The 24,101-nt window shown below is 34.9% G+C and overlaps 1 protein-coding gene across 1 annotated transcript; it reads left to right on the forward strand.

Moving 5' to 3' along the window:
- Positions 1-96: 96 nt before the first annotated feature.
- mst (misato mitochondrial distribution and morphology regulator) lies at positions 97-23,606 on the forward strand. Its single transcript, XM_069816150.1, has 8 exons — positions 97-711; positions 883-963; positions 4,239-4,467; positions 4,637-4,869; positions 6,466-6,753; positions 8,951-9,267; positions 12,204-12,427; positions 16,874-23,606. Exons 1-8 carry the CDS (start codon positions 631-633, stop codon positions 17,080-17,082), a joined length of 1,662 nt encoding a protein of 553 aa, XP_069672251.1. The 5' UTR covers positions 97-630; the 3' UTR covers positions 17,083-23,606.
- Positions 23,607-24,101: the final 495 nt, after the last annotated feature.

Here is a 24,101-nt window from a genome sequence, read left to right on the forward strand (position 1 = left end):
GCTTGTTAAAAAGTTACGACAAACAGGTTCTCTAAATGACAAAAAACCTGTTATCAGACGCAGAGTTCTTACGGAAAGAAAATTAGATGAAATACGTAAACGACTCGAACATACTCCAGAAAAACCTCTCAGTCGGCTTGCTCAGGAAACGGGCGTTTCAAAATCCTCAGCAAGAATTGCCACTAAACTGCTTAAATTAAAGCCGTAAAAAAATTGTAGTGGTCAACGAGGTTCTTCGAACTTAACCTGTAAATAGCAGTAACTTTGTGTTATTACAGACTTGTTTTGTGCTGCATTAATATTCTCTTTATTTCGTATAACGAGGATAAAAGTATAACATGATGAATGTTGCGTTGCTTCATTTTTTTTTTTTTGCAAATTTTGATTAATTTTTGCTTTTTATTTCGAGTGTTCGTATCGTCCTTGCAATAACATAATTCGTCGTAAAATGTTCTTCTGAATATGAATCTGAAATAATTTTGAATGTTACCACCAGATAGCAGCATTGTCTCTTTACAAACTTCTGAAAAAAAGTGACAGTGTTCGTGTACGTCTTGTACCCTGGAAATTATTTTACGAATGGTGTTAGTAATTTAATTATATACATAAGCGAAATATGATAAAGACCTAATGGCGTCAGGAAGAGAAATTGTGTCTTTGCAGTTTGGAAATTATTCCAATTTTATCGGCGCACACTGGTGGAATTTGCAGGTTAGTTTAATTTTAAGTCGGTCTTAACCTATAGAAATGTGTCAGATACCAACGAGTTTCTAACTCGTTATCAAATACACATGCATTATCAACAACTCTGTGCTATAAATTGTGTGCAAGTAATATTTAAGTTCGTAGGCATGAATAAATTTTACATTTCCACTGTTTCAGGAAGCAGGATTTGTATATAATGCAGACTCTCCTTCTGAAATCAACCATGATATACTTTTCAGAGAAGGTTTGACATCCAAGGTACGAAAAGTAGATTCATTCATTTAGTGCTCTGCCCAAGGGCAAGTCTTTCACTGCAAACTGAGCTTTCTCCAATCTTTCCTATTTTCTGCCTTCCTCTTTGTTTCCTCATATGATTCATATCTTAATAATAATAATAATAATAATAATGATTTATTTTAGCTGGCAGAGTTAAGGCCGTAAGGCCTTCTCTTCCACTCAACCAGCAAAAAGTGTATATACATGTGCATGAACTTACTTAATGTCGTCTATCATCTGATATCTTCTTCTACCACGAACTCATCTCACGTTCACCATTCCTTCAAGTGCATCCTTCAGTAGGTAGTTTCTTCTCAGCCAGTGACCCAACCAATTCGTTTTCCTCTTTCTGATCAGTTTCAGCATCATTCTTTCTTCACCCACTCTTTCCAACACAGCCTCATTTCTTATTCTGTCTGTCCACTTCACACATTCCTTCCTTCTCCATATCCACATTTCAAATGCTTCTATTCGCTTCTCTTCACTTCGACGTAATGTCTATGTTTCTGTCGCATAAATGCCACACTCCATACAAAGCATTTCACTAGTTTCTTTCCTTAGTTCTTTTTCCAGAGGTCCGCAGAAGATGCTCCTTTTTCTATTAAAAGCTTCCTTGGTCATTGCTATCTTCCTTTTCACTTCCTGGAAGCAGTTCATGTTACTGCTTATAGTACACCCCACGTATTTGAAGCTGTCCACTTACTCTACTGCCTCATTTAGAATTCGCAAGTTTATCTTCTGTATTTTTCTTCCTATGACCATGCTCTTCGTCTTATTTGCATTTATCTTCATCCCATACTGTTCACAGCTGTCATTTAGCTTCAGTATTATTTTCTCTTCTGCTAATAACGCCATATCATCAACAGATCTTATGCACTTTATTCTTCTGCCTCCTACTATCACTCCTCCCATGTTCTGAAAACAGTTCTTTACTAAATCCTCCAAGTAGATGTTGAACAGGATAGGTGATAAAGGACATCCTTGACATAGGCCTACTCCTCTCCCAATTTCACTTCCTTCTGACATTTCTTCTTCTGTCCTGACTTTGACTCGTTGTTTCATATAAAGATTACTGAACAGCCTTCTCTCTTTCCAGTCCACACCGATTTTCTTTAGGCTCCCCTTTAGTTTATTCCAGTCCACTCTGTCAAAAGTCTTTTCTAGGTTCCACAAATACTACATAGACTTCTTTATTATTCTCTAGGTATCTTTCACCAATTGTCCGTAGCAGTCCAATTGCATCTCTCGTACCTTTTCCCTTCCTGAAGCCAAACTGCTCTTCTTCCAACTGTTCTTCCATCTTAGAATATAAACGTCGATTCAGTATTTGCAAGAGAGTCTTTGCCAAGTGCGATATTAGACTGATAGTCCTGAACTCCTTAAATTTCTTGGCATTATTTTTCTTGGTAATGTTTGAATACATGGCACTTCGGCTCGATGCACATTTCAGTGTTTCTGGTTTATACCACCAGGGGCGCAAGATGTGGCCACCAGTCATTTTTTTAGTTATTTAACGATGCTGTAGTCTATCAGCTACTCGGTTATATAAGTGTCGATGGATTGGTGATAGTGAGATGAGACCAAGGATTCGCCATGGATTACCTAACATCCGCCTTACGGTTGGATAAAACCTCGGAAAAAACCAAAGCGGGAATCGAACCCACGCCCAAGCACAACTCTGGACCGGCAGACAAGTGCCTCAGTCAACTGACCTACGCTAGTGGCTGCCATCAGTCATAAGAAACGAGTTTTTGAAAATAATTTGTCTTAGTGCAGTGTATTACGGTACCTTACCGATATGATCGTTTGCCCTGTTACGAATATCATTTCGGTTGTATTTAATTAAATGAAAATTACAGTTGTGGGATGTACTGCGGAAGGTCTTCTTGGGTTTTCTATGCAGCGTGCAACAATGAAAGTTTTTTTGACGAAAAAAAAGTAGAACAATTTTCAGATGGAAGGTACTATGGAATGTGAAGAATTCCTATCCTCCTGAATCCTAAGAGTATAGTATACTATACTATACTTCATATATGATTGTGATATAAGCTGTAATTATGTGCAGAGACCTGAAGTATAGTACAATATACCAGAATTTGTGCCCTAACTAAAATCTGCAGAATTTTTTCAGCATTTTTCCTCGTGTCAGTGACTTTTTTTGAAGTGTAGAATTATATTGAACTTTAAAATAAAACAACAAATGTCTCAGGACTCAGGAGATTATAGGACGTCAGTTGACTTGAAAACATATTCGAAAATAATAAAAACACTTAAAAGAATTGGTTCATGTAGGCAGCCTAAAAGTTATTATTAATACGTGGAATAAAGAGATAGAATACTTCAAAATGTACGCGAAACACACATTTCACTTCACTTAGTATATGAAGAGCATACCAAAAGCCTAAACTAACCAAACCTGTCACAGATTCCCACACAGTAGAATTTAGAAAAATGTAAGTTGGAAGTTTCAGTGTCACATGCTATAGAAAAACTGTCTTCTTCATACAGTAGTCTTATATTAACTTATTATTATCTTGTTTGTTTAATTTGATATAGAGTGCACACCCCTGAACAGAAACTGCAAAGTTTTATTGTGGCAGTGTGCCGGCAGCTTAGTTTTAGAGTAGACCTACTGGTAAATGTAAACTTAAAGTTCATTGACTTTTTTTAAGTAGGTTTTCCAAAATAATTTTTCAAATCAATGCATCGTTTGAATTTCATTGCTTAAAATGTTGTACAGTTTTTTCTTATTACTTGCAAGGGCAGATTTTCTTAATTGGATTCGAATTACATGTACAGTAATTTTATAAATTGCATACTAGCCTATCATAATTATCTTAAAATAATTTATTCTGCAACAAAAATTTTGCTTACAACTTCGAATCAGCTATGAAGTTAATTGTGCACATATGGACATAATTAATTACAAGTTTTCATTTGAAAGTTGAAAATCTAAGTTTTCAGATTACAGTTTCAATGGATATTACGTTTTTCTATGATTTAGTCTAGAAATGTAGATTATAATAATAATATATGAAAGAATATCTGAATTTTTTGTTTCATTGGTGGAAAATCATGGCATCTTTCGGCAGTTATTGGTGTGCCAAAACGGGAAAGATTTGCATGACTATTATGGTTAAGTTACGAATGATTTTGTAAATTGTGAAATTTATTTTTCGTTGTTATTTTGTGAAGCTTTGTAAATTCTATACTAAATAGACATTACCTACGAAATTACTCTTTTCTTCTTTCTTTAGGAATATGTCACTTATACTCCAAGATTACTTTTAGTAGACCTAAAGGGTAGCCTTAGTCATCTTCCAAAGGAAGGCGATCTGTATGGTCATACAGAAGATGTGAAACCGAATCAAGTACAGTGGCCTACAGAAAAAGTGGATGTGATATGCAGCCCTAAGCCCGAGAAAAACGAGTTTCTGAATGACTTGGAAAATGAGGAAAGTGTAATGGATGGTTCGGAAGCTGTTAGTGAGTATGAACTTAAATAATATTAATAGTGGTTTAATATTAATAGCAGATTCATAAGATTAAAAAAAAGTGGAAACTTCACCTGTCACATGTCTCTGGGTCCATTTTAATTGTAACTTCCATATAAAGAATACAGTGTTATGCTTACTGATTAGTGCATTTTTTATAGGTAACATTCCAAAATTGTACAATCTGGACAATGTGGTTAATGTATGGGCCGATTACCTTCGCATTAGATATCATCCTCGAACAGTATCGATTATAAACGAATATGAACACAAAAGTGACACAAGGCCATTTGATGTGTTTAACTATGGTGTGAACCTTTGGAAGAATGAGATATTCCAAGAGGAGTTCATTGATCGAATTAGAGTTTATGTGGAGGAATGTGATAATATGCAGGTAAGAAATATTAAGTTGTAGAACGTGAATTTAATTCTTGCAGTTTGCAATAAATTTATATTCATATACGAAGCATAATGCACCTACTGACTAGATAGTTATATCAATAAATATTGGTATTGAAAGACTGTTAAAAGTCTGTTTTTATATAAAGGTGAGTTCAAATGGAAGGAAGACTGGAACATATGATAGGAATAATATTTATGTAAATGGTGTTCAATATAAAGGTGAGTTCAAATGGAAGGAAGACTGGAACATATGATAGGAATAGTATTTATGTAAATGGTGTTCAATATAAAGGTGAGTTCAAATGGAAGGAAGACTGGAATATGTGATAGTAAATAATATTTATGTAAATGGTGTTCAATATGTAACTTTCATCTACTTTTTTCATTAGTGAAAAGTTTTTCAAACCATTCCATAATTACACTAGTGCAAAAAGTCCAAGTTACACACAAGTTGTGTATATAATTTTATTTATGTAATCTTCATCTTACGATGTTTGGGTAACGTATATACGTCCGTTGATGTGACATATTAATGAATTAAATACTATTATAGTCACAATCATGCCATGGTATGAAAGAAAAATTTCACAACCTCGAGCGGGAATCGAACCTGCGACTTCCTGTTCTCCGGTCAGGCGCTCTACCACTGAGCTATCGAGTTTGTCTGGCGACTCTGTTATAGAGTCTATAACAGAGTCGCCAGTATGAAAGAATAATTCCGATCCTTTGGCGTGAGACAAACTCGATAGCTCAGTGGTAGAGCGCCTGACCGGAGAACAGGAAGTCGCAGGTTCGATTCCCGCTCGAGGTTGTGAAATTTTTCTTTCATACCATGGCATGATTGTGACTATAATAGTATTTAATTCAATAATTTTATTTATTACCTAACTAAGATTTCTAGGGTAAATTTATTCTACTATCATTATAAATCATTATAAATACATTTCCTATGATGTCGAAAGAGAACAGAATTATTCTTATCTCATTTTATTGTCTCATCTATTTTATCTAGTAATAATTGATGCTTAATGTACATGTATTCACAAATTTGAGGTTAAAATATTGCCTATTCATAAAGTTTTATCTGATGATGTCACTGGGCGACGAAAACATTCATAAAACATTAAATGTAATATAAAGGAATAAATTCTTAAATATTATGCGATAAGTTATTGACTGAAAAATAAACAATATATTTATTCTACTAAAGATGTCTTTAAGACTTATCTGAAAAACCCCAAAATGAATTGCATATTTTATGAATTTTAGCACTTACAGTACAATGCAATACAATGCAAACTGATTACTTTTTACAATACACTTAAATGAACATTGATCAGGTACACAATGAATAATAAAATTGTTATTGAGGAAGACTGCAAGAATGGCTTGAATTTTAGTTGCATCAGTACTCAGGAATGTAGTAGGAAATAAGAATGTCGCTACTATAAAATATAACGAAAATATATTATTAGGACTATATAAAACCAAAATCCTTAGTCTGTGTTTTTTATAAAAAATTGTTTTCTGCTTTGTATTATATGTTAAGAATAGATTAATCATTTCAAGTACCTATACTATATTTCAGGGCTTTCATATTCTGATGGATGGCACCGATGGATTTGCTGGTCTTGGGACAAGTGTTGTGGAATATTTAGAAGATGAGTACTCAACGAAAAGTAAACTAGTATTTCCTACAATATCGTCTGAGTTTAGCAATACCACACCAGTGAAGGATAACATCAGAATGTTAAATCTGACACTGGGCTTTCACTGCCTGTCAGAGCACAGCTCCCTGTTTGTTCCATTATGCACGGGCTCATCTGGTTGGAGACAACCAGGACCACCTAGAGTGTTTCCACATTTGTTATATGATGTAAGTCAATACACTTCTATATAGTTTCCTTACTTTTAAATTTTCACATCTTGGATAAGAGTTATTATAATACACGTAATTTTAAATACGAAAGCTTACGTGAAAATTATTGTATGTGAAACAGATATAACCTAAGCATTATACTCGGAAGATATACAGTACTCTTAATGTAGGAAGTTGCCATGAGAGGGGTGATAGCACAGCCAACTGAGGTAACTTCAGTTATGCTACGCAAACAAGTGGATGTACAGCCATGCTACATGAAAGTTTGACCTCTTGACATCGTACATTTATTCATTATACGAATGTTACGAGCACAGTGAGACTACGGTAATTTCATGGAAGTGGGTTGTACCTTTAGATGGACAGTGACAGAACAGATGCTGTGAGCACATACAGGTTGTCTCAGAAGGAATGTAAAATACTTTAGGGTAATGCAGTTTTGATTAACCTTATACATCTATGTTCAAATTCTAAAGATTGGAGAGAAATTAAGGCAAGAAATACTAGAACACTTTGCGGTTCTGTGTACTATGCTTGACATGTTATGCTAGATCTTTTGTACACAGCAGCATCTGAGCAACTCAACGCCTGTGCAACACACACAACTAAAGATACGTTCATTTGACATTTAATTCAGTTATTCGTATAGTGAATATGAAGACATGTTTTTTTGTTTGTTTGCTGCTGTTGAGGAAAATGGACAATGTTTTCCCAATCAAAGGGTTCTGTCTAGCTGTGAGTTTTTCTTTGTTTACTAGATGTAATCTGAAACTGATTAGCTACCAAATGATTCGTGTGTATTAATATTTTTATATATTTTATTTAGTTGAAAATTTGTTTGTTGAATAACTACGGTTTTCAGAATTGTGTGTAATAGTCTATGTACTTAACAATGTCCCCAGTTCATTTTAAATTAGGAAATGCTAAAATAAAACATAGTCAAACTAGAGAAGTTGTTTATAATGTGTATAAATTCTTTAAAAACTAAATTGGCCCCTCTTGAAACATCGAAACATAGGGGATATTCACCATGTCCTACTGCTTTTTAAATCAGAATTGTCTGGGTACTCAATTTTTCAGAGACTGAATGTGAACTCAGAGCCGTGTAGGAATTCTGTTGCATATTATTTTTATTTGGTAGCAGTATTGCTCGACATAAAATTTTATGCAACTAACACTAATTTAGCATTAAATTTCTCTAATAGATATGGCATACATTTAACTAGAAATCACAGGTCGATATGAGACCCCATTGTCTTTACTCTATATCTTAATACACTTCCATGGTTGAAATTTATAGTTAGGAATTACATTAAATGTATGTCATATTATTATATATTAAAGAAGTTTAGTGCTAAACTGGTGTTTGTTGCATAAAATTATGTCGAACAATGTCAATATCAAAGAACAAGAATGATTTCATATGACAGATTAAAATAAACCGACCATATTATCCTGGTTATCAGAATGTTTAAATAAAATTACACATTGAATTTTAAATTCGTGTTTTATTACAGTGTCACATATCAGTTATTAGGCTTATATGATTACATATTTTTAAATTTCTTTGTTGTTATATTTTGTGTCTTCATACTAAACGAAATTATGCTTCTGCATTTTCAACAATGTTATGTTATTGGTTATTCTGCTACAAGCTTTATGTTACAATAAAATACATGCGCTGTGAATTCGATAAATCTGGCTCCTAACGTAGTCACAATACTCAGCCCAACCAGCAGATGGTTCACAGAACTGCCGGCAGCAAGCTGAACAAAGCCGAGTCCACCTGAATGTTGCTGAAAATTTGTTCAGCTTTCGGTGGCAAGCTCTTCATACGCTACCTTCATATCATGTTAAATCGACGTAGGTTAACCCAAAAGTATTTTACATTCCTTCTGAGACACTCTGAATGTGAACCAGGCGAGACACTCTATATGTAAACCAGGCATATTCATAGTTTGCAGTAAGTGTTAAGAATCTGTAGCTATGTTAAATCCATTTAAAAATTCGATGCTGTAATTCAGTTCAGTTTCAAGTGGCAGTAAATCAGTTGATTAATGTTTGGAAGCAAAAAGGTGAATAAAATATCTCTCAGAGTCTACACTTAAAAAAAAAACGTAATTACCTAAAGTTTCAATTTATTTACATGTTATTTTTTGAAAGTGACTGTACATTTTAAATTTTTCTTTTCTAGAAATCATTGGCATATCACAGCAGTGCTATATTAGCAGCTGCTTTAGATACATTAACTCTTCGTTATCGCTTAAAGACTGGAGTATCTTCTCGTCTCTCAGAGATGTGTGACACCTTAAACAGAGTTGGTCGTAGAGTAGCTGTTGCAAGTCTCGGACTCCCATTTTCTATGGAATATGATTCCTACCTCCTAGACACACTAGAAAAATGGGAAGGTCCGTTGTGGCAAACACTTTCTCCTAGCTGTGATTTGGAAAATGACCGAATTTGGTGTCAGTCAGTTGTTCTCCGTGGTGTACCAGAACCTAAATTGATGAGGTAAGTAGACTTGTGGAGAGATCTATTGACATGTCTGAGAAATTAATATGATACTTATGGGTGGTTTCTAAAGTATTTTTATAAGATCATATTAATGCATACAAAGTAAACTGTATGATTAAAACAAGCCTTACTATGTGCAATTTTATTTAGTTATCTTGTTAGTTTTTGAAAACAGTTTTTGTTAAATGGCCTCTTATTACATGGAGTGGACACTGGGAATAGGTAGAATTCATTTTGTGCCTTATGCAGTTATATGAACCATGGCATATTATTGGTTAATCGTGGACATTTTGTGTAAATACTTTTTTTTTAATACCAGGGGTATTCAACGCTAATGACTGTTTCCTTGCTGAGTGGACCAAGTTTCTTGTCACTGCAGTTCACACTCATTCATTGTTCTCAGGTATTCAGAATGTGTAATATTTTCATGAAACGATAACACAACACTGTCATGAATACGAAAATTGTTTACCCACTGTAAAATCGTGTCTTGTTTGGATATCCTTCCACATTTTGGAACTTAAACTCAATTCTTTAGCTTTTTTGTCTTCATAACTCTCCCAGTTTTGAAAAATGCTTCCACAGAAAATCTCTGCTGATTTACCGAAAAATATGCCTTGGTTCATCAAATTGCATAACATAAAAAATGAATTAATAGCAACATGAAATTCGTCAATTGTTCTGTTATCATTGCATAACTAATAGCTACCTATAGTACTTTACCTAATAGCCAACCTATACAGGGTGATTTCGTGAATTGTTGTCGAATGTCATGAATTCATCTACAGAATAGAAGGCGAGAGAAATTAGGTACTTTAATTTGGCCTTAAATAATCTTATGTTTTGAGTTTTATTTTTTATATCAATAGGGAAACTATTAAAAATTTTTACTGCCATATAACGCACTCCTTTTTGATAGCCGATGGAATATGAAAGTAATTTTTTTGACGTGTATTTATGCTATGAACTGTTGAATTATTTACAAAGTTTTCACGATTAGCCTACATACGAGAAATATTATTAATGAAAAAATATACTGACAAGCCATGGGCATTATTTGTAGTTTTTTTAAAATAGTCCTACATGATTCGTTAGATTTGGCACCTACTATTATTCTAATTACTCATTTTTTTTTTGTAGTAGGAATATACTGTTACTATCTGTGGAATTTCTCCAGAATATTATTTCAAAACTCATTACCAAGTGGAAGTATGCAAAGTATATTGTTTTCAAGGTATTGATATTTACTATCTTTTGCATAGATCTAATAGCAAAACATGCTGAATTTAGTTTGGAGGTCATTTCTTTAATATGATTTTTCCAATTTAATACATTATCGAATTTTAAGCCAAGAAATTTTGGTTGTTGTTTCTAATAGGGACCTATTGTTAATTATTTCGATTGAAATTTGCGAGGTTGAATTTGAACAGAATTTAAATTGAATTATATTAGTTTTGTTACAATCTAATACTAATTTATTGACTGAAAACCAGTCACATATTTTGAACAGAATTTCCTCTGTTGAAGATTCGAATGTGTTGGAGTTATTGGCTGTAATTACTATACTTGTGTCATCTGCAAATAATATGGGATGACCTACATCTTTTATTGGGGGTGGGGCGCAAGATCATTTATGAACATTAGAAAAAGTAGGGGTCCAAATATTGATCCTTGAGGAATTCCATTATTAATAGTTCCTCATGTCGAGGTAGATTTCATAGTTGTATTGATTTCGACTTTCGGTTTTCTATCTATGAGATATGAGTGAAACCATTGGTGTGCAACGTCTTTAATTCCATAATAATCTAATTTGTCTAGCAGCATTTTATGATTTATACAGTCAAATGCTTTGGATAAATCACAGAAAATCCCTACTTACTTACTTACAAATGGCTTTTAAGGAACCCGAAGGTTCATTGCCGCCCTCACATAAGCCCGCCAGCGGTCCCTATCCTGTGCAAGATTAATCCAGTCTCTATCATCATACCCCACCTCCCTCAAATCCATTTTAATATTATCCTCCCATCTACGTCTCGGCCTCCCTAAAGGTCTTTTTCCCTCCGGTCTCCCAACTAACACTCTATATGCATTTTTCTGGATTCGCCCATACGTGCTACATGCCCTGCCCATCTCAAACGTCTGGATTTAATGTTCCTAATTATGTCAGGTGAAGAATACAATGCGTGCAGTTCTGTGTTGTGTAACTTTCTCCATTCTCCTGTAACTTCATCCCGCTTAGCCCTAAATATTTTCCTAAGCACCTTATTCTCAAACACCCTTAACCTATGTTCCTCTCTCAGAGTGAGAGTCCAAGTTTCACAACCATACAGAACAACCGGTAATATAACTGTTTTATAAATTCTAACTTTGAGATTTTTGGACAGCAGACTGGATGATAAGAGCTTCTCAACCGAATAATAACACGCATTTCCCATATTTATTCTGCGTTTAATTTCCTCCCGAGTGTCATTTATATTTGTTACTGTTGCTCCAAGATATTTGAATTTTTCCACTTCTTCGAAGGATAAATCTCCAATTTTTATATTTCCAGTTCGTACAATATTCTGGTCACGAGACATAATCATATACTTTGTCTTTTCGGCATTTACTTCCAAACCGATCGCTACAGAAAATCCCTCCAACTTGCAATTTTTTATTAACTGCCTTCAGAATTTTGTCAGTTAAACTAAACATTGCATTTTCCATGCCATTATTTTTCCTAAATTCAAACTGTTTTGGGTCTGAAATGTTGTATCTTTCTAGATGTTGATATAATCTTTTATATATTACTTTTTCAAAGAAAAAGAAAGGAATCTAAGAATATGAGTGCATGTAATGTGACAAACCTGCATTTAGTTCATAATTATTTTAATAATTGCTTTGTTTGATAAGTACAATTAAAAATTTTATGCCACATTCTGTTTGTTGACCAGTCCACGGAGTAACAGGATGCAGCAAGATAGGAATCCAGCTTACATGTGTGCAAATGTGCAAGAGATGCTGAACCTGTTCTTATCATGTTGCTCCTATGCTACAGCATCTCATGTGACTTCTGCACAGTCTCCGTGTAAAGTCACTCCTCCTTTCCCTCAGATCTTTACTGATTCTGTTGGGTTGGATGGTTCTGTCAACAGTAATAAAAGGCCTGAAAACGTTGGTAAGTAATATTCATCTACTTCACATTGATCCTGAAATTTTTTTTAATATAGTAGAATAGCAAGTTCTGATCTAAATTATTGGTGGTTGCTTACGATATGGTTACACTTCACTAGTTTTGCTGTGCTGCAGTACAAAACACAGTGCACTTCTAGTACTGCAACATATGAACAATAATGGAACAATTTGAGACTACTTGACCAGCTGTTAGCAACTTATTCTTGCTGCACTTAACTTTAAAGTAGCAATGTATGAAGAGGATTCCTAGGGATGCATCCACAGCATTTTTGATATTAATAATTCTTCTCTTTCATCCTCTTGCTATTACGCAGCTTGTTATGGTCTCTTTCCTCCTAGAGATCTTCTGCCCTCATAATTAAAAAGTTGACGGGGCATACAGGCTCGGTTCATCCTTTCTACATGTTGGTTCCAATTTTTACTGTATATATAAATATATTTGGTAGCAGAAGTGACGTGTAATTCTCTTAGTATGTCTGAATTTTTTTATGTACTCGTGTACAACCTGTCGTTTGTTTTAAAAATCTCATTTCACTAGCCACAATTCTGGAATTCAGTACTTATGTTGAGTGAAAGGGCAGAAGGAAGAGTACGTGTGTTCTGAAACAAAAATGGCTGGCTGGATTAAGTGGATTTTGCGCATGTGTGGAAAGGCCTCAGCTGAGTTCACAAGAGAATATGTTTTTAAGGGGTTATTTCTTAGTTGTTTCAGTCCAGATATGCCCTAATAAAGGATAAATAAATTCTTTCGAACATTCTGTATTGTGAAAAAGACGAATAGTTGTTTAAAAAAAACAATAAAGAACTGGTTATCAGGGGCGGCCCGTCCTTATGTGCTACAGTGCTACAGCACAATGATAATTTTTGCTCAAATAATGTATTTGCAATACCACCATAGTATCTGATCTGCCATTTGACAATTTCCCATGGTTATGTTCATGACGTGTTATAGAGTGTTTAGTTCTTCGCTCTTAGCTCTTTGGTGCCTGAGGGGGTACAATGTGCTACTCAAAACTCTACATGAGAATGTAGACAATTAATGCGCATGTGTGAAGCTGAAATCACTGCCCTGATTGGCTATTTTTACGCGGGGAAGTGCTGTAGTCAGCTTCAGCACAACACAGCTTGGAGATTGCAAAAGTAAAGCGTAACGAAAGAATGCTTGTTTGTGGAAGAACTCGGAACTATTTACAATGTAGGCCTATTTGGAAATTCAAGTGTCCGACTGCTGCTGCCGTCCACCTGGTTTTTGAGGTGCCTCTTGAACCAGTCAGCAAGCGACGGAGAATGGAATCCCAGAAAACTGAAACCAAGGAAGTATGTGACCGTATAATTCAGAAAACTACTCACCGTTTCCAGTCTTTAAGCTATCTAGACGCAACAAAATTGTTAAACAGCAAATTTTCTGGCAATTTCTCGCATAGCCTAATTTTCCTGAATGCGAACTTGAAGTTGCTGTCAACAGCTATACTGTACTGAACAAAAGAGAGTTAAAGACACAACTTTGAGTTCTATACGGAACACCTGCCTTCCAGAATATAGATGGAGCTGTTCAATTGTTACGATACATAACCTCCAACAATTCACAGGATCCATTCTGTGAAGTAACGAAGTTGTTAAATATTTTGGTTACAACACCAATGACCACTGCTGAGCCAGAAAGATGTTTTTCTTGCTTAAAACGTATAAAAACGTTTTTAAGGAACACTATGTCCCAGGATCGCCTCACTGCTCTTGCAACACTGTCAATAGAAAAGAGTGTGATGTCCAAGATGAAGGGTTTAACACCAGGGTAATTGACAAGTTCTGCAGTAGGAAGGAACGTCGTATGGACTTCATATTTCGTCACTAGGCAAGTCTCAAATTAAGATAAATACATATAAGTGTATACAGTAGATCAATATAGGAATTGTAGCACACTCATTATTTTGACCACCAGCCGCTACTGCTGGTTATATTACTAATAAGTTTGAAATGCCCCCTGTGGTAGGTGTACTTAAGAGGAGTGTCCACAAGGCTACAGAATAGCTCAGAGCCAGAACTGAATTTAATTTAATTGGTTTAATTCGCCAAATGACATTACAGCATAATTTGGCACCGTCATAATTTAAAATATAAAAATGTAAAACATGACCACATAATATCATAAGATTCTTTCATACTACTGTATCAAGAGGGTTTAATTTAAGTTTAGATTTTATCTTCCGTTTAAATGTCAAGATAGGTAAATTCTTAATCCTAATAGGGAGACTATTAAATAAGTTTATAGACATATATTCAAAACTGTTCTGTGAAAGAGAATAATTTAAATTTATCCAAATATATATTAAAATTTCCATGAGTAAAATGGTAATGAATGTCATGGGACGTTTTAAAAGTATAAATATTTTTCGTAACATATAAAAGACAAGCCATAACATAAATAGAAGGCAAGGTAAGAATACCTGTTTTAATAAAAAGTGGTTTACAATGCTCTTCATGGCGAGTTATATAATTCTAAGAGCTCTCTTCTGTAGTAGGAAAAGCTTCTTGGAGGAAACTTGATTACCCCATAACAATGTACTATAGCTCAAAAAACTGTGAATACATCCATAATACACAGTCATTAAAATATCATAATTTACACTATCTTTTAATGTTCTAAAAATAAATAAACTTTTACTAATTTTTTGAGCAATGTGATTAACATGAACATTCTAACAAAGATTAGATTTAATCTGAATGCCAAGAATTCGAGTTGAATCTGTAGGTAAAGTTTCATTAGGATTTAAAGTAATTTTCATGTCTGCAGTTTTATCTATATTAAGTGAAAGAGAATTTGCATTGCACCAATCGTGAATAAGTAAATGAAGATTGTTAACAATTTGCATTGCACCAATCGTGAATAAGTAAATGAAGATTGTTAACAGAAATAATATCACTGATGTTACAACTAATTTTTAGTGCAAGATCATCTGCAAAGAGGTAAGGCATCATAATGTTCATTTTTAATATTGGCTGGTAAATCGTTAATATATACAATAAGAACAGGACCCAAAATGGAACCTTGAGGGACACCATGATTAACCAATTTGTACTCTGTTGTATTATCCTCATTAATATACACATACTGATATCTGTTCGAAAGATAAGACCACATAAAGTGTTATTGTACGTAAGTCAGGAATGTCTTTAAAAATGGTAAACACTGTCATCAACCAGGATTTCAACTTGGAAAAATGTCACAAGAACAGAGTACCCAAATTGTTGCCTAGACACATTGCAGAACATCACATGGACTTTAGGAAACTCTAATGAGAATCACCTGGTAGGAGAAAAATAGAAATTTATGGTCACTTTAGGTGAGGCATATGTCTGTCTTAATTACTGCAACAAACTCTGTGCAATTTACTACCATTCAGGTGGTAAAAAATATTTCCAAAAACGGTATTCTGAATGCAGAGAAGCTTTTTGCGAGAGATTTATGATAAGGTTATAATGGGAAGTTAACTATTAGCCGTGGTGCTAAAAAGGCCACAGTCAACTCCCTGTACTATCAACTGCAATAACATTCCAGCTCTGTGTGGCACATACATGAACAAAGTTTGGATACATGAGATAAGGCATCAAGACATACTTCTGGCTCGACCCTTACATAAGAGAGAATTGAGCAGGAATTCACACCATGAAGTTCAGTGAAATTCCCGCGAAGTTGTCCCATGGATTTTTGCTTATTTGGACTCCTGAAAAGAATCCTAGAAAACAGGCTACCTTATGCTGTAGATGGTCTATGGAAAGCGTGTAACGAAGAGTGGGCGAAAATAGACATGGCTGTACTATGCAAAAGTCTTCTTGAGTTGAAATTGAAATGCAATAGAGCATGATAGATGGTGGAAACAATGCTTTTCCTAAGGTAAGAACCCAAGTGAAATTTCTCATCAAGATCAGACACAATCCTCCCCGTATTTTATAAGATATTTCTGTGTTAAATTTTGAGCTAATACTGTCTATTGTTCACACCTGTGGAGTAATGGTTACCGCATCTGACTGCAAACCAGGTGGCCCAGGTTCGAATCCCAATCAGGACAAGTTACCTGGTTGAGGTTTTATTCGAGGTTTTCCCTCAACCCAATATGAGCAAATGCTGGGTAACTATCTGTGCTGGACCCTGGACTCATTTCACCAGCATTATCACCTTCATTTCATTCAGACGCTAAATAACCTGAGATGTTGATACAGCATCGTAAACTCACTAAAAAAAAAGACTCTATTCTAGATTAACTAATGCTGCACAACTACTCATCACGAAAATAGAGTAGAAATTTGTATTTAAAAGAATTTAACGTCATACAAGATGTGTTGATGTTGACGACATGTTTCTAATTCTCTTTATTGCTGCTATTCTGTTTATATAACACAGTTTTCTCTGCATTAATTTTTGGTTACACAGGTGTGTATTCAGTGCCAGCTATATCAGGACTTCATAGTTGCCGCAGTGCAGGTACGATGTTAGAATCACTGCATTCAGAAGTGAGTAAACTTCAGTTCAAGCGCTTCCATCACTTTCGGAATTCGGGATTGGAGGAAGATGAGTATCGGGAATGTCTTGATCATTTGGCTCTACTCCGCGAATGTTACAATGAAGAGTTTGATGTCTAATATAATGTTGTTATTCACATTACATTCATGATTATTGCTGCTCACATAGCTTGTGTGGAAATGTTTATCTGTTCTTTAGATCCTGGATCTAGTTTTACTCTCCCCACAAGAAATGTGTATGTTCATCATCATTCAGTTATTACTGATTCTCTCTTTCCCTTGTATTTGCTTCTTCTGTGAAATGTTAAATTTTGTTTTCTGAAGTTATGTTAGTCATGTTAATTTATTTTTTCTGTGCTTTTTTTTTTCCATTTTTTATCTTTTAACCACTTTCTTTTTCTTCCACGTCATTGCTTTTCCCCATTTTCTCTCGCTTCACCCCCATTGCTCATCTGTGATATGTAATGAAATTTAGTATTAGTAGTAGACGTAATTGTTCGCGTACTTTTCTTAGTGTATGCTCATATTATAGAGCAGTGATTGAGTGAGTTGTAGAGTTGTGAGTAGTGACGTAAAGAATAATAATAATTGTTGTTAGAAAATTTTAAATCGTCGATATCCATACTACGCTTGTGTGGAAAACTAGTGCTCAACTTCACAAAATGAATATCGAAAATTTTTTCCATTTGTGAATTATAGTTAGTAAAAATTTCCCGAATAGAAAGTTTCAGCAGAAGCTAAAATGCGTTATTTATATTACAAATACCACATTTTGATAGCTAGGAATTTCAATCTAATTCGTCTGTGACATAGAAGCAGTTACGTAAGTTTCATTTACTTACCTCTTTGATCACTGCCATGTTTAACGTAATAGTGAGCAAACAGAAAATATATTACGTATTTTCTGCTGCATATATGTTATTTTCCTTCATGATACTGCACTATACAAGGAATAACATTCATGTGACCTGATGCGAAAGACTAAATAGAAAATGCTTGTATGGTATATCAGTTTGGAAATTACTAAAGCATAACCACAATCCTTTTTCTTATTTACATGATTTCTACGTAATCTTTAAAAACGAAAATAAATAAATAATCAGAAAAGAAATAAGTTAATCAGTTTTTAACTGGATCTTTGCTAGATATTTCTGAATGAATATGAAGCAGTTTTATGTAATGCACTCGTATAATATGAAGCACATGAAAAGGAATAATTTATAAGGTTTCTTTTGTAATTGAAATTTAGACTTAGAGAAAAAGAACAGTATGGAGGTTATCATCACAGTCTAATATATATATAGTCACGAAGCTCGAGTAATGAGGGTGCTAGGAACAATAGACTGTGCCGGTACTATTTTGCATTGTCTGTAATGAGGCGATATTAGCGATCCTAGTGGTTAGCAACTATCTATGGATGCAAATTTAATACGTATTGAGCTTCGTGACTGTATATACTAGACTATGTTATCATTCCGATGACAGGCACTGCAGTGGAGCTTCGATTATCGTTAATTCTTTCCACAAAATGTCATGTTATCGAAACAATGATAATCAAACCCATGTCACAGCAATGAGTCATTTCGAAATAAAATCTGCTCGCATATAAACATTTAAGTTATAATTTTGTACAAAATTATTTAGGCCTACTACAAGAAATATCATCCCTTAACAGTAACAGTGTACATTGATTTAGTGTAATAAAAATAATTACATGCATACAATTTTTATATAACTTTAGCAGAAAAGCGTAATAAATGCTGATAAATACCGCATTGCTTATTTCAATAGGACATCATGTTAGTTAGTTTGACACTGAAATTAACAATTGTCATGCTGTTACATATACTTACTTACAAATGGTTTTTAAGGAACTCTGAGGTATAAAATATAAATAATCATGATTGAAAACTATAGGTTAATTTATATCAGCAGATGTAGGCTTTCTGCTTACTATAAAAAAAACGTACCAGTACCGGTATATGATTCAGCAAAGATACAATTGTAAGAATATTGGTACTTAATTACTTACGTACTTACAAATGGCTTTTAAGAAACCTGGAGGTTCATTGCTGCCCTCACATAAGCCCGCCATCAGATATTATCATAAGAATATCAGTGATAATCGAATTTAATCATATTAAATAGCAAGTTACTGTTAGTAGAATCGAAGCTTCCTGTAGTAGCTTTTCTCCTTCAGGTTTAAAAAGTAAACCTTTAAAGGATTATGAGTAAATCTGTTGGCAGTCAGATGATCAGAATATGTACTCACTCTTTTTATCAAAAAATAATATATACTGACTCTTTTTATCAAAGAATCAGAATATGTACTGACTGTTTTTATCAAAGGATTTTAAATTCGGGTCCACACCTGTGGAGTAACGGTCAGCGCGTCTGGCTGCGAAACCAGGTGGCCCGGGTTCGAATCCCGGTCGGGGCAAGTTACCTGTTTGAGGTTTTTTCCGGGGTTTTCCCTCAACCCAATACGAGCAAATGCTGGGTAACTTTCGGTGCTGGACCCCGGACTCATTTCACCGGCATTATCACCTTCATATCATTCAGACGCTAAATAACCTAGATGTTGATACAGCGTCGTAAAATAACCCAATAAAAATAAAAAAATTTTTAATTCGGAAAACACGAACATAATTTGTTAAGGAGACTATTTAGTCATACTTTGAGGTTAGGTATTGTAAACTTTTTAACATTTTAAAGAATAAAACTTTTTTTGAGAGAGAGAGACGTGGTAGGTAAACTCCATTTGTAAGAATTACTTTATAGTCATAGTGTTAAATTTCATGTTATGACTATTTTCTCTCCAAAGGGGGATTCCATCCTCTCACATTGCAGCTGAAATTAAGAGGACAAAATAATATACAGTAATGGAGGTAATAATATACAATATGTTTTTAACATTAACATGTAGGCCTAACCCTGTTCTTGTTACAGATCTGTGAGAGGTAATCCAACCAAACATCTGACTTTTCTTGTCAGTACTTATAAATACTGTACCTACTTATTGTTTTAATGAGGATTCACAGTTATCACTTGTATAAAACAGTATGAGAATAGTTGTGAAATTGTAAGAGTGTAGAAATCTGTTAAACTAAGAGAGTTGTATTACTACATAGGCCTATTATACTTCTTTTCAGTTCCACTTCTTCACTTAACTTTCCTTCGGCTTCTATCTTTAATTTTATGTCCGAATATATGTTCCCATGAACAATAGCGAAGTATTTTGCTCATGAAAAATCATTCTAATGCAGAGTGTCCAGAAAATATGTATACACTCTTCAATGCTCAATAAAATCTATGTATTAACTAATAACAAAGTAAAAATTGTAGCATATTAAAGACTCGAGAATAGAAAATCAGTAGAAAAAGAATAAAAGAATAAGTTTACTTTAGAGAAAATTAAGGATTTATTAATTTGTCCTACAGAATAATCTCTGTAATGTTGACAATTAATATTGAGGAGAAAAATTCGCTCCGGCGCCGGGGATCGAACCCAGGTCCTTGGTTCTATGTACCAAGCGCTCTGACTACTGAGCTACGCCGAATTCAATCCACAGCACCAGATCGAACCTTCCTCCTTCAGTGTTTCCCTTTGTGGCCTGATTCCAAGTTAGGCATATATGTTGACATATATGTCTGGTGTCAACTGCCATTATACTAGGAGCGCACTCAGTTGAGTGACTTATTTGGCCAGGATCCAATCCCTGGCGCCGGAGCGAATTTTTCTCCTCAATATTAATTGTCAACATTACAGAGATTATTCTGTAGGACAAATTAATAAATCCATAATATTCTCATAGCTAGCAGTGCATCATAACTGCGGAATCCCGGCCAAATAAGTCATTCAACTGAGTGCGCTCCTAGTATAATTGCAGTTGACACCAGACATATACGTCAACATATATGCCTAACTTGGAATCAGGCCACAAAGGGAAACACTGAAGGAGGAAGGTTCAATCCGGTGCTGTGGATTGAATTCGGCATAGCTCAGTGGTCAGAGCGTTTGGTACATAGAACCAAGGACCCGGGTTCGATCCCCGGCGCCGGAGCGAATTTTTCTCCTCAATATTAATATTAATTTAAAGAAAATGTTCAAAATGACTGACTTCTGCTTTCAAGCATTTTAACACTGTCAAGACATTGAAGCACAAACATTGACTGACAGGTGTGGAGAGATGGCAGCATATCTCCTTCAATTTTTTACTGCTTTTAGGCATACACCTTATCTTTGAGATAATCCGAAGGAAAAAATCCATTAGGATTAAATCAGGAGATCGAGGTGGAAACACAACACTGCCCCTTTTTTAATCCACCTGTCAGTAAAAGTTGCATTGAGATAAACTCTGATATCTGTATGATGAAGAAATATTTTTGTTAAGTGATGTGTGGATTATTGGCCTCACAGAAGGCACAGTTATGACGGTTTATGGTTCCATTTAGCTAGACCAGCCATTTTCAACTGATGTGCTGTGAATGATCTGCTGGTGTGCACTGAAGAAATGGAAATGGTAAATGTTGTCGTAGAAAAAATTGGAAAAATAAAAGTGAAAAGAGTAGTAAAAGACTGAACCCAAACTAGTCAACATTCAGTGAACGTGGCACAAGTCAACATTCAGTAATCACATCCCCCCACCCCCCAAACCCTCAAAATTCTCTCTGGCTGGAAACCACTGATGTATAGCAGTGGCAAAAAAATCAGACCGACCCTTGTAGCTGATTTCAGAGCCTTGTTCACAGTGACAGCACGATAGACTGGTAACTAAGACTTTCGTGGTTCGAATCCTGCCTGGAAAGGAAACTTTTTTTTTGTTCCTTATTCAAATTTATTCCCAATACTTTTCGATTGCAGCTATATTTTACTACTTAATTAACTTATTATTCCCAGAACATGAATTTTACCAGCTTATTTTCTAATGGCTTTCGAAATGGGCTACATCAGCAGTCGAAACTACAACAACTTCAATAGATTACTCGCTATGTTGTGAATGCGGGAATGACATGCTCAGTGGCTCATTTCGGGGACTTTGGTTTTTTTGCCACCACTGTAGATTATATGAATGTGCTGTGGGATTTTAAATTACACCTTTAGTGTGCCACATGTTGAAAAAGGTTGGAAAATGCAGCTCTAGACTATCTTGTTAAAGCAGGTAGCATTCCCTTCATTTTTCATTAGGTACCATTGGCAAAATTGAACCCTTTGATCAGGGTCATCCTCATGTAGTGCGTGCAATAATCTTGGAATGCAGTTTGTCCATTTTTTAGTCTTATTGTTATGCATATTTGATTTTCGGATAGCTGCCATGGTGGTCTAGTTGGACATATAATCCTGTGAACCTGAGTTCGATCCTTGGCATACCCCCGATTTATAACTTGTATTGGGCAAGTCCATGGTCTAGATAACACAGGGATTTTCTCCAGGAGCTCCGGTTCCCCTGTAGCATCCCAACAAATCTCCATCATCTCATCTCATTGCAGATATAGTGTAGACAGACTCTTAGGACGTGCACTGGGCAACAACTCTGTCGGTAAATTGGCCTACACAACTGGTTTCGTGTGGGTGAATGACGAACAGTCAAGTACCATCATTAGTAAAAAAGAATATTCGGATAGATATCTGACAGGCAGTTTATCAGACAGATTTCTGTGGTCTATGCTGTGAGAGTTCAAGAACCTGTTGTGTTTTCTGTAGAGCTGAATGGAGCTTGCTTACACTTTGTACTGCACCATCAGCCTTAAACTTATTGCGTATATGCATGATCGTGAGTCTTATAGGTGTATTTGTGTTGTATACAGGATGGAAGTGAAATAACCCAGCAGATTTTCAGAGCAAATAGTTCTTGTTGTATGTAACAAAAAAGTGTAATACCATATTGTTGGAAAGTTCATAATTTTTTCAGAAAAAAATGTTTTTTCGGTAATTATTGCGAGTAGGACCGTGATTTTTGTCCATATTGATAGAAAATCTAATGAATCATTTATCTCTCTGGTGTATTTCAATAGCGTGGACGGTTTTCATGTAAATTTAATTTAAAAACCACTAATTTCAAGCCACTGAACGATGTGAGCAGATTGCAACGTCTTAGCGAGAGAGGGAGGTTCGCATATAGAGACAGACCTGAGTTCATTGACCTCGTACATCTATATTGCGAGAAGAAAGAAGGCTGTGTTAGTGGTGATGTTACCAGACTATATAAATGTAATATAGGTTTTCTATTCCTTTAAGTGTACTCTATCGTCCCTTTCAAACTGCAGGATTATTTCACTTCCACCCTGTATGGCCCAAAAACATCTCTGAACTTCATTAATGTTTTCTGTCTTCTAATATATTGCAATACAAATTTTCTTTGTTCAGATGTTAGTTTCGGATTATCCTTTGTTACTTGCTGCTTTTCACTTGGAAAAAAAAAAACGGTATGTAGTTATTCAGAATCAAAGATTGTAGAGACTATATATTTTCAGGACACTCTGTATACATAAATTCCTTCGTAATTTATTTCACATGTCTTTCTGTTTTCCTATAACATGAAAATTGAACAAAATCCATAATTTGTATATAAAAATCTGTATACTCTGTGCTATACAATTAGTTTTTGTAGGTAATAGAGATCTGAAATGAAAACTTAACATGATATTGTGCTGTCTTTTATGTAGGTTCACCATTAAATTTCCTCTTTTCTCTCCTCACTTCCTTTTTCCCAGTACAGTGAAACCTCTCATTTACGGACATCGAAGGGACATAACAATCTGTCCGCATCTGGGAGGTGTCCTTTATTGGGAGGGAGACTCCCCAATCTAACAGTAAATTTATAATATGCATTATGTTTCCCTTCATGCCTTAAATGAAATGTATTACTGTAGTTTAATTCTAAATATAGTATACTACAGTAAATTCTTTGCAACTTTGAACTACAGTAGACAAGACCGAAAAAGGAAAATACAGTATTGTGCCATGCAATTTTATTCTAGATCTACAGTTATGCACTACTGTAATTTACAGTTTTCAATTTAACCTTTACGTTCAGGTGCCATGTCTCTCGAAACAGAACTGATTGTAGTGAAGAGAATAATCCTACTAACCCTATCATGTGTCGAATACAATTTCACGATCGCGAAACTCTTGGACC

Source organism: Periplaneta americana, chromosome 17 (assembly GCF_040183065.1).
Source record: "Periplaneta americana isolate PAMFEO1 chromosome 17, P.americana_PAMFEO1_priV1, whole genome shotgun sequence".
Taxonomy (NCBI): Eukaryota; Metazoa; Arthropoda; class Insecta; order Blattodea; family Blattidae; genus Periplaneta; species Periplaneta americana.

Coding starts and splice junctions, on each gene's coding strand:
- mst (XM_069816150.1), top strand. CDS start 631: ATGGCGTCAGGAAGAGAAATTGTGTCTTTGCAGTTTGGAAATTATTCC. Junction 4,468..4,636: donor GGATGGTTCGGAAGCTGTTA/GTGAGTATGAAC, acceptor CATTTTTTATAG/GTAACATTCCAAAATTGTAC. Junction 9,268..12,203: donor CCAGAACCTAAATTGATGAG/GTAAGTAGACTT, acceptor TTTGTTGACCAG/TCCACGGAGTAACAGGATGC.